Source organism: Salvelinus alpinus, chromosome 27, assembly GCF_045679555.1.
Source record: "Salvelinus alpinus chromosome 27, SLU_Salpinus.1, whole genome shotgun sequence".
In the NCBI taxonomy this organism is placed as follows: Eukaryota; Metazoa; Chordata; class Actinopteri; order Salmoniformes; family Salmonidae; genus Salvelinus; species Salvelinus alpinus.
Genome location: NC_092112.1, coordinates 30,749,875 through 30,767,140, shown reverse-complemented (window position 1 = coordinate 30,767,140; position 17,266 = coordinate 30,749,875). Strand labels below are relative to the sequence as shown.

Genomic DNA, 17,266 nt, shown 5'->3' with positions numbered 1-17,266 from the left:
ACACACACACACACACACACACACACACACACACACACACTATACACTGAGTGTACAAAACATTAGGAACACCTGCTCTTTCCATGACATTGACTGACCAGGTGAAAGCTATGATCCCTTATTGATGTCAGCTGTTAAATCCAATCAACCAGTGTAGATGAAGAGGAGGAGACAGGGATGTTCTGGGGGCAAAAGGGGGGGCGCAACTCAATATTAGGAAGGTGTTCTTAATGTTTTGTACCCTGTGTATTTACTCTCAGTCCTCTTTCCCTTTCCCCCTAACCGCCTAGGTTAGTTTATGTCCACCATATCTCCTCTCTAACAATCCTCTATCTTTCTCCAATCTCTTTATTCCTTGCCCTGTCCTGAGATTCAGTTGGGCCTTACATCAGTGACTGCTGTCCACAGAAAACAGTCAAAATCTACCCCACCATGACCTGATGGCTCTGTGGATGACACAGTGACACTGCTGTCACAACCCCTGCCTAGCTATGGCCATTAAAACTGCAGTGACACCCTGCAGTCACCTTGAATCAAGGGCACAACTGGTTGCCGTGGTTCCCCCCTAAATCAGATCTACTGTGAGGCCTGTAATCACCTTGACAATAGTCTGTCTGTGGAGCTGCAGCAACCTCAGTAGTTGTTCTGTTGAAAGGCTTATTGTGCACAGTGCGGGCATGCACACACACACACACACACACACACACACACACACACACACACACACACACACACACACACACACACACACACACACACACACACACACACACACACACACACACACACACACACACACACACACACACACACACACACACACACACACACACAGCTCAGTGTGCTCACTACGCCATACCATATGAGCTACTAAACAGCATCGCTATATCATTATTTCCACATCAATATCTGGCCATAAAAATCCATAACTTCACACAAGAGGCCGGAAAATGATAATACAAGTTAATGATAATATGGAGGTTCATGGCAAATAGCCTCTAGATAGCATGCTAGTTGCACTAGTTAACAGCATTGATGATGTGAGAGTAGAGTCATCCTAATGGTGTGATGGAGAAGTCTCTGTTTTAATGAGGTATAACAGTGGGCAGGCAGGCAGGCAGGCGAAGCTAGCTAGCTAATTACAGACAGATCTCTCAACCACACTGACAGTCGGCCTAATTGGTGGAGGTGGTCGGTCGTCTCGGCAGCGAGGAGAGGTAAGCAGCAGCAGAACACGTCTTCGACAGCCTCTGAGGTAGAAACCTGTGTATTGTTGACGCACTAATAGATGGGAACACGCCGGCCATAGCAGAGTTTCTATCTCCAGTCCTGAGAGAGGAGCATGAAATCACTTCAATTTCTCTGAGATGAGGAGAAGGGAACTGTGTGTCAGTCAGGTGCCATGATGTGAATGGTGAATGGGGCACAGTGCTCCCTAGTGTTGGAGAAAGGAAGGGTCACCTTTTGTGTCCTTAGTGTGGAAGTGTAGCTTGGTTCAGGGATGATGAGTTGGGATATGGTGGTGCCGTGAGGTGAGGTGAGACCAAAGATGGTGGATGAATAAAGATAGTTCACTCAGGCTGTTTACCATTGAAAAAAATGGTCAGTTCTGGTCTGCTTAACATGGGTGGATCTCCCATAGACACCAATGTGATAGCAGCTGGGTCTGGTCTGCGTAGTTCATTGACTGTAATGTAACCAGACAAAACCAGGGAGTGGGATATCTCGCTTCCTCTTCCGTCTCTGCTGAGACTTTGTGTCCGAACTCAGTTTGCTTGACATATAAGACTACGATAGAATCACCTGATCTGGTTTTACAGTGATTATACCAGGAGGACATACAAGAATTTCAATGCAAATATTCTGTCTAAAACATATGGTAAAAATAACATCTAGAATGTTTACTAATTTGGTCCCCATTGCAATGCGCCAGTTGCAATATAGATCAAAACAGATGAAAAGGAAGAATCTATAAACGGAAGTATTTTATGTGTACCTTTTCAAGTTAAGCAAAGTGTACACTGACAAGGGGGACTCTCGAGTGGTTTGCAAACAGATATGGAATATTAGAGAGAATGAGAAGCAATTTGCAGCCATTTAGAAATCACTGGAGATCAAAGACATGCATATTACATCTGAAATGAAAACATCTGCTACAGTACCTCAGCATATTGCTTCAGCCCAGGCCATCTGATTCCAAACCAATACTAACCCCTCAACCATAGCCTAGAACTATGCCCAGCTTGATATTTGATTTCCTACACCATCATTTACTGAAATAAACTGAGATGGCAACGACTGTTGTTATTAGACTTGTTATTAGACTTGTTAGACTTGTTATTGACAGCCATCCATCTATTGGGGGTATGGGTCACTTCTGTTGATCTACTTCCTATTGGTCCTAGCAGGGGAAGGTCAGTGGTGAGGGAGACCCCACTGAGTGAAGTGCCCCAGTGTCCCTGTGCAAACTCCTCCCTCCCTCACTCTGGATCCCCCTCTCCTCCTCCTTCTCTCCCCCTCCTCTCGGTGCAGCTCGCCCCCCCCCGCAGCAGCGTGGCATGATGCAGCACCTCAGACGGCAACACTCCGACGCAATAAATATGAATAACCTAAACCCCCCAAAGTGGAGAAGGGGGGGAGAAGGGGGGGCCTCCCTGTCTCCATCTCCCTCTCCCTGTAACCCAGGAGACAATGAGCAAACAACCCCGCCATATTGACCTTTCACTTTCCATTGGCCACATGCACGTCCAACTATTGTCATCGCTTGTCCCCTTTAACCCTCTACCCTCCCCCTCCCGCCATTGCACTCTCCCTTTCCTTCTCTCTCTCTCACTCCCTCCATCTCTCTTTATCCCTCCCCGACTCCCCCATTACGAACCCAGCTGTCAGTCAGAGCAGGCTTTATTAACCCCTTGCCTGACCTCCATTTCATTATGCCGGGGGTCAACAGCTGATTAAAACGCAGCCGAGGTGCCTCTCTACAGATGACCTACAACCCCAGCCAAACCCCGCTTCATTAGGACTGCCTGGACCAATCATAGAGCTCGAGTGGTAGAACTGTGGTGGGGGGTGGTTGGCCCTCCTCTGTTTCCATGGCAACAGGGCCGTGCTGCTGAGTTTGTGGTGCGGAGCAGATGTCTCAGCAGGGGGGTACAGCAGACAATGGAGAAAGACGAGAGGACGGGAGGAGGACAAAGAGGCAGCATGGCCAGCAGAGGGAGTGTGTGAGCGTGTTGGTATTGTTTGTGAGTCTGAGTGTGTGTAGCACACTTTGGCAGAGTAGTGATTGTGTAAGCAGAGGCCGCCACTTTGTGAACATAAACACAGCCAACAATAGCAAATGCTAGAGCAAAATAAACAGGTTTTCAGGTAAGTGCTGTGGCATTGTCTCAGACCCGTGACCAGAGGGGACATTAGTGGCAAATGGCCTCCTTTCAGCCGAGACAAAACACAGCGAGACGAGCTCCGCTCACAGATGATATGATTGTCACGGTAGACGAGACGTGAACCGGAGAATAAATTAGACCCCACTCCACAACCAACCGACGCAAATGTCAAAATTCACAGAGGGAGACCACATGCACGCACCCAGTAAATGTGTTTCATAACACCAGCAAACAGCACGGAAACTAACAAAGCAATATAAACTGTAGCAGCTCATTATGTACTACTAAAGGGGAGAAATGAAATGATGATTTTCCCTTTATACGTCTGAAACACCTTCAAATGATCTACTCCAGATAGATAGTAGAGGTAGACAGTGTGGGTGTGTGGCAGGCTGCATAAAGAATGCCGTTATATTAGTTATAACCTAATACACATAACGTCCCAACACAGACGCTTGCAAATATAAATGAAATCATCCACAATGTGCAGGCCAAAATGAGTTGTAGTAATAACAGCTGTGTTGTACTGACAGTAGCCAATATAAGGCCTCTCCTGCAATGGCTGCTGGGCTGTGGCCCCTGCCTGCATGTGTAAATGGGGCTCATTTTGATGAGAGACTGGGTCTTGGTGGGAGGGGTAGAGGCACGGGGGATGGGATGGAGGGACCTGGTGTACCCTGGTCAGCTGTGTTATTATCCAGCCATTAGGAGAGGAGAGGCTGCAGAATCTCAGGCTCCCTCCCAGTAGCTTCATCAGCCTTGTTATTATCCAGCCATTATGAGAGGAGAGGCTGCAGTATCTCAACCTCCCTCCCAGTAGCTTCATCAGCTGGAGGCAACACTCCGTGAAGGAACAAATCCAACCAATATGCTGCCCCTCCTCCTCCTACTCTCCTCCTCCTTTCCTCCACTTCCACCTCCTCCTCCACCTTCTCCGTCTCCGTGGGAGTGCACTCCCTATCTTCCCGTCTGGCTTAGACACCCCAACCCTGCCCGTGAACCTGCATGGAGCGGTGTGTTAGCCCGATGAATAGCTCACTGCAGGTCAGGTACAGTGGGAGAAAAGTGGGGAATGGAGTGAAGGTGGTAAGCAAACAGAAAATGTGTATGTTGGCAGCAACTGAATATCTTCTTGTTTCTATTGAAGGAAAAGTTAACTATTTAATGTAACTAACCTGATATGAAATGTATTGAATAGCTCCAAGGTTGATATTTCAGGACTGTACATGAAATGGTTCTCAGCTCAACTGTGTATGTATGCTCTGTTCTGCCGATGAAGAGGTGCAGCATTGCTCATCCAGACGGATCTGATGCACCTTTCCCTCGTCTTGTCTCCTCGCTGCACAAAGACAGTATGGCAGAACTTCATCTGAATACAGCAGCTCAACAATAGAACAACGAAGGTGTCCAGACACTCAAGGTCATCTCATCGACACTCTCCAATGACAGATTCAACTGTCAATAGATACAGGGACATGTCTTTATCCATCACTTGTCTAACATCCTGTGGTTGACATACCTCAGCTTCCATACGGAACAAAGGAGAGAAGGGCCGGCTAAATGGAGAGCGAGGCAAGGGCGGTAATCAGGTCAGAGAAAGTGGTTACAGAAGGAATCAAGACAAGATAGAAGAGAGAGAGAGAGCTAGAGAGAGAGAGAGAGCGCGAGAGAGAGAGAGCGCGAGAGAGAGAGCACGAGAGAACAAAAGAGAGAGAGAGAGCACGAGAGAGAGCACGAGAGAGAGCACGAGAGAGAGAGAGAGAGAGAGAGAGAGAGAGAGAGAGAGAGAGAGAGAGAGAGAGAGAGAGAGAGAGAGAGAGAGAGAGAGAGAGAGAGAGAGAGAGAGAGAGAGAGAGAGAGAGAAGTAAGGTTGTAGCCACCGGAGGAAAAGAGAGAAGGAGAGAGAAGCAGGAAGGAGACCAGCCTAGCTCCACTGTAAGCTCTCCCTTCTTCTGGAAGCCATGCATGCAGCAGTGTTGGGGAGGGTGGGGTCTAGTGCGGTAAAGCTGCTCCATATAGCGTTGCACCACAGAGATTCTGCTGTTCCTCCCCTCCTGTTTTACCCTCTCACCAGGGGAATCAGTGGCAGCATGCAATCCCTCTCCATTAAACATATGCATTATGCAGGTGGGGTAGGCTGCCTGGCTTTATGCATGTTTCCTGTAAGGTGACGGGATTTGAACCTGGACTGATGCTCGTTGGAAAGATGGGTGTGTGCAGCAAGCATTTAATGTGACTGGTGCAGTCGGGGGGGGGGAAACGTTGTCTTTCTCAATGTAAAGCTGGTATAATGTGTTCTGGTATGGGCCGTATGGCTACTGTATGGGATTTTCCGTATTTATTTATTCGGGGGAAATGGATTTTCTTTCACATCCAGCTTTTGTTTCTACGGCTTGAACCTCTCGAGAGAACTGATTATTGAGTTGATGTGACTCCCACACACAGAAACTTTACTTTACCTTCTGATAGTCGTCTTTGGAGGCCAGAGCCTGTTCAAGCTGCTCCTGTGTGTATGTGTAAATGGCTGATCGATAGGTCGTTCCTACATCGTTGCCCTGGCGCATTCCTGACAATGAGAGAGAGAAGGCAATGTTGTGTAACTGTTAGAGAATTTACTGGACTAAAGAAAACACTTTTCACTCAATATAGAGGAAGACATAAACAAAGGACAAATCACACAGAGAGAGACACACACACAACCACACTCAGACAGACAAACAAAACAAAAAAACGTCCTCTCACTGTCAACTGCGTTTATTTTCAACAAACATAACATGTGTAAATATTTGTATGAACATAAGATTCAACAACTGAGACATAAACTGAACAAGTTCCACAGACATGTGACTAACAGAAATGTAATAATGTGTCCCTGAACAAAGGGGGGGTCAAAATCAAAAGTCAACAGTCAGTATCTGGTGTGGCCACCAGCTGCATTAAGTACTGCAGTGCATCTCCTCCTCATGGACTGCACAAGATTTGCCAGATCTTGCTGTGAGATGTTACCTGACTCTTCCACCAAGGCACCTGCAAGTTCCCGGACATTTCTGGGGGGAATGGCCCTAGCCCTCACCCTCCAATCCAACAGGTCCCAGACGTGCTCAATGGGATTGAGATCCGGGTTCTTTGCTGGCCATGGCAGAACACTGACATTCCTGTCTTGCAGGAAATCACGCACAGAACGAGCAGTATGGCTGGTGGCACTGTCATGCTGGAGGGTCGTGTCAGGATGAGCCTGCAGGAAGGGTACCACATGAGGGAGGAGGATGTCTTCCCTCCACCTCCAAATCGATCCCGCTCAAGAGCGCAGGCCTCGGTGTAACGCTCATTCCATCGACGATAAACGCGAATCCGACCATCACCCCTGGTGAGACAAAACCGCAACTCGTCAGTGAAGAGCACTTTTTGCCAGTCCTGTCTGGTCCAGCAACGGTGGGTTTGTGCCCATAGGCGATGTTGTTGCCGGTGATGTCTGGTGAGGACCTGCCTTACAACAGGCCTACAAGCCCTCAGTCCAGCCTCTCTCAGCCTATTGCGGACAGTCTGAGCACTGATGGAGGGATTATGCGTTCCTGGTGTAACTTGGGCAGTTGTTGCCATCCTGTACCTGTCCCGCAGGTGTGATGTTCGGATGCACCGATCGATCCTGTGCAGGTTTTGTTACACGTGGTCTGCCATTGCGAGGACGATCATCTGTCCATTCTGTCTCCCTGTAGCGCTGTCTTAGGCGTCTCACAGTACGGACATAGCAATGTATTGCCCTTGCCACATCTGCAGTCCTCATGCCTCCTTGCAGCATGCCTAAGGCACATTCACGCTGATAAGCAGGGACGCTGGGCATCATTCTTTTGGTGTTTTTCAGAGTCAGTAGAAAGGCCTCTTTAGTATCCTAAGTTTTCATAACTGTGACCTTAATTGCCTACCGTCTGTAAGCTATTAGTGTGTTAACAACCGTTCAACAGATGCATGTTCATTAATTGTTTATGGTTCATTGAACAAGCATGGGAAACAGTGTTTAAACCCTTTACAATGAAGATCTGTGAAGTTATTTGGATTTTTACGAATTATCTTTGAAAGACAGGGTCCTGAAAAAGGGATGTTTCTTTTTTTGGTGAGTTTATATATAAGGGGACCTAAGCTGAGATAATTTCATTCACCAACCAACCAGCAGACGGTGCTTGCTCTGACAGGCTCGTCTTATGAACCAACCCTGTCTGTCTGGGGAAAACTACCTGGAGATGAAACCAGACCAACCGCGCTGTAATTTCAATCAAAGTACAGTTCACCTTGATCCATATATAGAAACTTATACAGATACTGCCTGCCTCTGTGTAATTATTCTGTTTCTGGGAGTGGAGAGTGAGCTGTGCAGACACACAGTGAACCACACTGATTTTGTTCCCTGACAAAAAGCTCCCATTCAAACACGCAATCATTGGCTAGGTGTTAGGGGACACATTTAGTCATACTGTTGATAGTAGTGTCCTGTTACGATCACATGGAATATGATAGTGAGTCTTATGATATGGGAATCAGTAGGTTAACCTCATCTAGCATCACTGGGCCTGTGAGCAGCACTTCAGAGAGTATTTGGCCTTAGTCTCTATCTGAACCTTCCTGAATATTACATCCACTTTGGGAACGAGGACTAAACTACAGCGGGAAGATATACAGGTACACTGTATTCACTGAGTATAACAAACATTTGGAACCCCTTCATAATATTGAGTTGCACCCCTTTTGCCCTCAGAACAGCCTCAATTCATCGGGGCATGGACTCTACAAGGTGTTGAAAGCGTTTCACAGGGATGCTGGCCCATGTTGACTCCATTGCTTCCCACAGTTGTGTCAAGTCGGTTGGATGTCCTTTGGGTGGTGGACCATTCTTGATACACAGGGGAAACTGTTGAGTGTGAAAAACCCAGCAGCGTTGTAGTTCTTGACACACTCAAACCGGTGCACCTGGCACCTACTACCATACCCTGTTCAAAGGTACTTCAATCTTTTGTCTTGCCCATTCCCCCTCTGAATGGCACACATACACAATCCATGTCTCAATTATCTAAATGCTTAAAAATCCTTCTTTAACCTGTCTCCTCCCCTTCATCTACACTGATTAAAATGGATTTAATAGCTGACATCAATAAGGGATCATAGCTTTCACCTGGATTCTCTTGGTCAGTCTATGTCATGGAAACAGCAGGTGTTCTTAATGTTTTGTACACTCAGTGTGGGTAATGCATTATGGATGCACATTTTATTTAAATCAGGATCTTTCTTTGAGCCCACCATATCAAACCATCAAATCTAAAATAGCATCTTTGAAAAAATTGAATGGAGGAAATGAACAGTTATATTCTGCACGCTATGTGCAACATCAGTATTCTGGAGCCAAACCACTCCGGAAGTAGGTCATGATTCATGACACTGAAGTGACCTGAGAATGATAACGTAGTACTGTCAACAGTGTGGAAGAAAGTCACCAACAATGTGTCTCATCTTGTGTGTATCTTCTTCTCCACTGTGTGTCATAGCTTCTGTGTGTGTGTTTAAGGTTGTCCAGAGGTTGGGCTGGCCAGCGGACTTGACGTGCCTGAGGTGAGGAGGGGTCAGAGCTAACACAGAGAGGCACATTTCTCTGGGGCCGTGTGTACCCTGTGGACTCACACACACTCACACAGGGTCAACAAGGGTAAAATTAAGCACACACTCACGGCGCTGTGTGTGATTAGGTCACACACTCCAGGCACCTCTCTGGGTGGAGCGTGACTCTCTCTCTCTCTCCCTCTCCCTCTCTCTCCTTCCTTCCCTCCCTTCCTCCCTCCCTTCATTCCATAGAACCCTGATTGTTGGCGCTCAAAATGGCGGACTCATCATTTTGCTATGGATAGCTTAGGGCAGAGAGAAAGCAGTATAGACTTGGTTTAAACTACGGCAAGTTGTTTGGAAATACTGTAATTGTATATACCAGAGGTGTCTGTGTGGATGGACAGAGAGGGTTTTACCTTGAGTTGGGTTGTGGCTCTCCCAAAACACCTTGAGCAGTTTGGAGAAACTTGTCTTCTCTGGCTCCCAGACCACCCGGACAACCTCAGTATGACCTGTTCTACCTGAAGGAGACAGCAGAAGACAGGAGAGATGGAGAGGTTAGGAGAAGTAGGCAGAAAGTTGCACCAATCCACTGGTCCAGGATCAGATATTTCCTTATCCCTCTGGTTAAGATTAGGAGTGGTTTATGATCATCTCATTCTAGCTCTGTGGATAAGAAACCTTGAGTTTTCTATCAACTCATCAGAAGCAGTGAAAAGCCTGACTGTGAGTGTTTCTTGTTCTCCAGTCCAGTCGTGAGCTGCTGTCCTGGAGGAGTTTTGAATGTTTTAACCAAGAAGAGAGTCCCTCTGGCCCAGGGCTCTGGAGGTACAGTAGGAGAGTCCTCCAACCACGCAAGCTGGAGACCCAGGACGGGCTGATTGGATAGAGCTGTTTGGAGAACTCTTTCATTCACTCTTCCACTTCTACCTCCTCCTTTCTCTTTCTGTCTTCTCATCCCCTACTTTGTCTCATCTCGCTCCCCACACTCGCTTCCTCCCTCACTGGCAGTTGAATATCTAGTGCCGAGGGACATTCACAAAAGTTCACATCTCAATATGACCGAGTAAAACAGTGTTTCATATAACGGCCTGTTCTTCTATTCCTAATTCAAGACATTTCTAGCGAGATTACTTTATTCCACTGAGATTGGTGTGTGTTTAATATCACCTCATAAGGCTGTGTTCTCCACTATCTGCAGCACATCTACAGCTGGGATATTAAAAAAGTAATAAGAACTAACCTGTAGGGTCACTCTCATTACAGACTGACGCTACAGAGGAACTGTACAATAAACCTGATGGAAGAACACAGTGATGTCCTGGAGACAGGATGAGGAACAAGGGAGTACATGGGACACAACTGATATGGTGTATCATTTTGAGAGCACACACACACACACACACACACACACACACACACACACACACACACACACACACACACACACACACACACACACACACACACACACACACACAGTTGATTGCACAGACACACGCTCATTTTCTCCCTCCCTCTACCATTCTCTCTCTCTGTAAACAATTCTTTCTTTCAAATCCATCCTTCCATTGTCTCTCTTTCAGCCTCTATTTATTTCTCCTTTCTCCTCCATCCGGTGGCTCCCTCGCTCAGCTGGTGGGCCTGGCAGTGGAGCTGTGTGTTCAGGGTGAGCTGAAGGACGCCTGAGACACACACACAGTCATCATCCGCTGGCAGCTCAGGGGAGGATGGGCAACACGGCTGCCAGCATGAGGCTCAGCAGAAGTCAGAAGTCCATATGCCACCACTCTCTGCATCCCACTGCACTATATGCATGGCCTGGAGCAAAGAATACGTTACACTCTTTTTTATTCAGATTTCTTTTTCAAATGTGATTGACTGTGATTGACCAACTATGGTGTTCAAAGACAATGAGGACTTGTGACCTCCAGCCCTGTATTCATGTACTGCCCTGTCCTATTTTCTACTGTACACATCCCTCATCCAAATTATGCTTTCCTCCATTCTCTCTCTGTTTCTCTGTCTTTGTGTCGGTTGTCTGTTCAATACATTCCTGCAACCCCTAATCCCTTGTTGACACAGGATCCCGTTCCAATCTGCACACTGCAGACGCTCTGCTGGGATTAGTGCTGTCTGCAGAGGAGCCACGGTGTGTGTGTGTGTTTCTGTGTGCAGACAGGGGAAGGAGGAAGGGGTACAGTTATCTTTCTACAGCCACACAGGGATCAAACCCCCTCACATTGATCTGCAGCCCCAGCAGCAGTGAGTAACAGTCAGTAACAGTTAGTAGCAGTCAGTAACAGTGAATAACAGTCAGTAGCAGTCAGACACAGTTAGTAGCAGTCAGTAGCATTCAGTAACAGTCAATAGCAGTCAGTAGCATTCAGTAACAGTCAATAGCAGTCAGTAGCAGTCAGTAACAGTCAATAGCAGTCAGTAGCATTCAGTAACAGTCAATAGCAGTCAGTAACAGTCAATAGCAGTCAGTAGCATTCAGTAACAGTCAATAGCAGTCAGTAGCATTCAGTAACAGTCAAGAGCAGTCAGTAACAGTCAGTAACAGTCAATAGCAGTCAATAGCAGTCAATAGCAGTCAGTAACAGTCAATAGCAGTCAGTAACAGTCAGTAACAGTCAATAGCAGTCAGTAGCAGTCAGTAACAGTCAATAGCAGTCAATAGCAGTCAGTAACAGTCAATAGCATTCAGTAACAGTCAGTAGCAGTCAGTAACAGCCAATAGCAGTCAACAACAGCCAATAGCCGTCAGTAGCATTCAGTAACAGTCAATAGCAGTCAATAGCAGTCAGTAAACAGTCAATAGCAGTCAATAACAGTCAGTAACAGTAAATAGCAGTAAATAGCAGACAGTAACAGTCAATAGCAGTCAGTAACAGTCAATAGCAGTCAGTAACAGTCAGTAACAGTCAATAGCAGTCAGTAACAATCAGTAACAGTCAATAGCAGTCAATAGCAGTCAGTAACAGCCAATAGCAGTCAATAACAGTCAGTAACAGTCAATAGCAGTCAATAGCAGTCAGTAACAGTCAATAGCAGTCAGTAACAGTCAATAGCAGTCAGTAACAGTCAATAGCAGTCAGTAGCAGTCAATAGCAGTCAGCAACAGTCAGTAGCAGTCAGTAACAGTCAGTAGCCGTCAGTAGTAGTCAGTAGATGTCCGTAGTTGTCAGTAACCGTCAATAGCAGTCAATAACAGTCAGTAACAGTCAATAGCAGTAAATAGCAGACAGTAACAGTCAATAGCAGTCAGTAACAGTCAATAGCAGTCAGTAACAGTCAGTAACAGTCAATAGCAGTCAATAGCAGTCAGTAACAGTCAGTAACAGTCAGTAACAGTCAATAGCAGTCAGTAACAGCCAATAGCAGTCAATAGCAGTCAGTAACAGTCAATAGCAGTCAGTAACAGTCAATAGTAGTCAGTAACAGTCAATAGCAGTCAGTAGCAGTCAATAGCAGTCAGTAACAGTCAGTAGCAGTCAGTAACAGTCAGTAGCCGTCAGTAGTAGTCAGTAGATGTCCGTAGTTGTCAGTAACCGTCAGTAGCAGTCAGTAACATTCAGTAGCAGTCAGTAGCATTCAGAACAGTCAATAGCAGTCAGTAGCAGTCAGTAACAGCCAATAGCAGTCAGTAACAGTCAGTAGCAGTCAATAGCATTCAGTAACAGTCAATAACCATCAATAGCAGTCAGTAACATTCAATAGCAGTCAGTAACAGTCAATAGCAGTCAGTAACAGTCAATAGCAGTCAGTAGCATTCAGTAAGTCAATAGCAGTCAGTAACAGTCAGTAACAGTCAATAGCAGTCAGTAACAGTCAGTAGCATTCAGTAACAGTCAGTAGCATTCAGTAACAGTCAATAGCAGTCAATAGCATTCAGTAACAGTCAGTAGCATTCAGTAACAGTCAATAGCAGTCAATAGCAGTCCGTAACAGTCAGTAGCATTCAGTAACAGTCAATAGCAGCCAGTAACAGTCAGTTGCAGTCAGTAACAGTCAATAGCAGTCAGTAACAGTCAGTAACAGTCAATAGCATTCAGTAACAGTCAATAGCAGTCAGTAACAGTCAGTAGCAGTCAGTAACAGTCAGCAGCCGTCAGTAGCATTCAAAACAGTCAATAGCAGTCAGTAGCAGTCAGTAACAGCCAATAGCAGTCAGTAGCAGTCAGTAGCAGTCAATAGCAGTCAGTAACAGTCAATAGCAGTCAGTAGCATTCAGTAAGTCAATAGCAGTCAGTAACAGTCAGTAACAGTCAATAGCAGTCAGCAGCATTCAGTAACAGTCAATAGCAGCCAATAGCAGTCAGTAGCATTCAGTAACAGTCAATAGCAGTCAGTAACAGTCAGTAGCAGTCAATAACAGTCAGTAGCATTCAGTAACAGTCAGTAGCATTCAGTAACAGTCAATAGCAGTCAGTAACAGTCAGTAGCAGTCAGTAACAGTCAGTAACAGTCAATAGCATTCAGTAACAGTCAATAGCAGTCAGTAACAGTCAGTAGCAGTCAGTAACAGTCAGAAACAGTCAATAGCAGTCAGTAACAGTCAGTAGCATTCAGTAACAGTCAATAGCAGTCAGTAACAGTCAGTAACAGTCAGTAGCAGTCAGTAACAGTCAATAGCATTCAGTAACAGTCAGTAACAGTCAATAGCAGTCAGTAACAGTCAGTAACAGTCAATAGCAGTCAGTAGCATTCAGTAACAGTCAATAGCAGTCAGTAGCATTCAGTAACAGTCAATAGCAGTCAGTAACAGTCAGTAGCAGTCAGTAACAGTCAGTAACAGTCAGTAACAGTCAGTAACAGTCAATAGCATTCAGTAACAGTCAATAGCAGTCAGTAACAGTCAGTAGCAGTCAGTAGCAGTCAGTAACAGTCAGTAGCCGTCAGTAGCATTCAGAACAGTCAATAGCAGTCAGTAACAGCCAATAGCAGTCAGTAACAGTCAGTAGCAGTCAATAGCATTCAGTAACAGTCAATAGCATTCAGTAACAGTCAATAGCAGTCAGTAACAGTCAATAGCAGTCAGTAACAGTCAGTAACAGTCAGTAACAGTCAGAAACAGTCAATAGCAGTCAGTAACAGTCAGTAGCATTCAGTAACAGTCAATAGCAGTCAGTAACAGTCAGTAACAGTCAGTAGCAGTCAGTAACAGTCAATAGCATTCAGTAACAGTCAGTAACAGTCAATAGCAGTCAGTAACAGTCAGTAACAGTCAATAGCAGTCAGTAGCATTCAGTAACAGTCAATAGCAGTCAGTAGCATTCAGTAACAGTCAATAGCAGTCAGTAACAGTCAGTAGCAGTCAGTAACAGTCAGTAACAGTCAGTAACAGTCAGTAACAGTCAATAGCATTCAGTAACAGTCAATAGCAGTCAGTAACAGTCAGTAGCAGTCAGTAGCAGTCAGTAACAGTCAGTAGCCGTCAGTAGCATTCAGAACAGTCAATAGCAGTCAGTAACAGCCAATAGCAGTCAGTAACAGTCAGTAGCAGTCAATAGCATTCAGTAACAGTCAATAGCATTCAGTAACAGTCAATAGCATTCAGTAACAGTCAATAGCAGTCAGTAACAGCCAATAGCAGTCAGTAACAGTCAGTAGCAGTCAATAGCATTCAGTAACAGTCAATAGCATTCAGTAACAGTCAATAGCAGTCAGTAACAGTCAATAGCAGTCAGTAGCCGTCAGAAGTAGTCAGTAGCCGTCAGTAGTAGTCAGTAGCCGCCAGTAGCCGTCAGTAGTTGTCAGTAACAGTCAGTAACAGTCAGTAGCAGTGAGTGGCAGTCAGTGAGCTGAGGCAGGATTTCAGCACCACCAGATGGACATCTCCCTGCCTCAGCGCAGTACTCTGCCTTCTACATTCTACAGGGCAGTTCCACTACTGCCAGAACAGAAAACGAATGATACCAAAACATAAATAAAATGAAACACACACACGCGCGCACACGCACATACATACACACACAGTCTCACACACACACACACACACACGTTTCTTTTAGTATCGTTGAGGGAACCAAACAATTGGTTCGCATTCAAAATCTTATTTTCCCTAACCCCTAACTCCGAAACCCTAACCCTAACCCTTACTACTAACCCTAATTGTAATATTAGCCCTAAACCTAAACTCTATGCCGAAAATAGCTAAATGTCCCCACTTGTCCGAATTTTACTTGCTTTACTATCCTTGTGAGGATTTCTGGTCCCCACAAGGATAGTAAAACCAAAAACACACACACGCACACACACACACTGCCGAGGGCCCAGCCAAGTCTGTGAAGGTCAGTGCTGGTCATGAGGGTTCAGAGTTCAGACAATGCCCTCAGTTGTCATAGGAACACCCAGCAGGGTTTTATTATGTTACCTCCTATTCCCAGAAAACTACATTCACACTGAGAGCAAAATCTAATTTCCTAGATCCTAAATCCTAAATCCCTCAAAGCAGGATGGAGATACAGTGGGTGCATCTAAAAATAACACAGAGACAGCTGACAGTGTTTGGATAATGCCCTGAATGTTCAAAAACACCCAACTCCCATTATCGCAACGAAAGGAAAACTGTAGAGAACAAGTTCACTGTCTGAACCACGTCGACTTTCTTCCACCGCTGATTTGGATTCTCATTTCCAAACCAATTTTTTAATTCTCCATTTCAATAGACAGCTCAAAATGACACCTACTGTAGCTGCTTTGTTACTAAGAGGAGGGAGGCAGAATGAGGACATCCATCACAGAACCATAGAGCTACTGTAGTGATGCTCCTCCTGGTGGATTTCTCTAGTCACACACTGCACACACACTTAGAAAGTAGAATACAGACAGATACTGGTGTGTACCAAACAATGGCCTTACACACACTCCTTAACTGTCAGGATCATTAAACACACAAACACACACACCATGCTAGACCGCGGTCAACCATTTGTGGCAACCTTTTCCCTGCTCCACTAGAAATCGGGCCTGTGGGATTCCATTGTGTTTTCATGGGCAGGTTGTGAGAAAACAAAGAGCTGAATACTGTCAATTTAAACAACAGATACCTCTGCTACTGACTAACTGTGTATTATTCTCCTGCTGCTGCATGTACAGTACAGTAGTACCTGATAGAAATGTAAGGACATTCATTAAATACGTGTAGAAGTCGATTTAACATGAGGAGATGATCAACACATGCCTCATTTTTGAGGCTGGTTAGTGTGTTCCACACACGGAGTGTGGAGGGTGGCTTATGACACACAATAGTCAAAATAATGAATTATTGTGAGCACGCTGTTTGTTCTACAAGCATTTGGACATTGTGACAGAGTCAGGGGCATTGTTGATAGCTAGCTATGTTGAGTGGTACCTGTGCAGGTCTCTTCGTAGGTGGGGTTGGGGGTGAGGCCTCCAGCATAGCCCACTTGGGTGGAGTAGACCCCCTTCTGCTTCCAGAACTTCCTCTCTGCTCCCCAGAAACAGCCCATCCCTTTAACACAACACACCTTAGTCAGAAACAGACCATCCCTTTAACAGAACATACTTCTGTCAGAAACAAACCATCCCTTTAACACAACAGACCTGATACAGAAAGAGACCATCCCTTTAAGACAAGACAGAAAATACTTGTGACCTTGAGACATTAAGGTCACAAAAGCATAGTTCTGAGATATTGAGCATCAAAGTTTTCACATTCCAGATCTCAGAACTGTTTTGTTGTGAATTCTTCTTTCATAACCCATTAACGTCCTCACGTACCTAAAGTGCAGAGTATCACAATCCTGAGACATTTGTAAATCAGTTTTTTTAAGGGGGTGCAATTGCAGATAGAATCTTATGGCTCTGAAATGTAGTCTGGGTTCAGCCAGATTGTAGCTATTTGAATACATAAATGATAAAATAACACTATTTTACCAAGATAGAGTCATTATGGTCCTCAGATGAATTGCGGTCATCACTGAACAACAATGTGACAACATCATTTACTTTCAGATTTCTGCCTGTTGTTTTTTGCTTGTGTGCCATTATTGCTGACTAGACTAGCCCAGACCATACCTAGAGGGAGATGGCAAAGACGTGTTCTGATTAGTCCGTCTGTATTTGTTCAGGTTTGTGATCGCATTGCAGATAGAACCTTATAGTGCCAAGTTCAAATGGCTTTATACAGATAGGACCTTATAGTGCCAAGTTCAAATGGCTTTATACAGATAGGACCTTATAGTGCCAAGTTCAAATGGCTATATACAGATAGGACCTTATAGTGCCAAGTTCAAATGGCTTTATACAGATAGGACCTTATA

The 17,266-nt window shown here is 45.3% G+C and overlaps 1 protein-coding gene across 5 annotated transcripts in view; it reads right to left on the bottom strand.

Moving 5' to 3' along the window:
- Positions 1-17,266, bottom strand: part of LOC139556354 (mitochondrial peptide methionine sulfoxide reductase-like) — a 108,798-nt gene that overhangs the window by 17,189 nt on the left and 74,343 nt on the right. For all 5 annotated transcript variants that reach the window (XM_071370226.1, XM_071370228.1, XM_071370229.1 and 2 more), the window contains 3 exons: positions 16,336-16,455; positions 9,392-9,496; positions 5,846-5,952 (listed from right to left, as the gene is read on the bottom strand). In XM_071370226.1, coding sequence (XP_071226327.1) covers positions 5,846-5,952; positions 9,392-9,496; positions 16,336-16,455 — 332 coding nt within the window. The remainder of the gene's footprint in view (positions 1-5,845; positions 5,953-9,391; positions 9,497-16,335; positions 16,456-17,266) is intronic.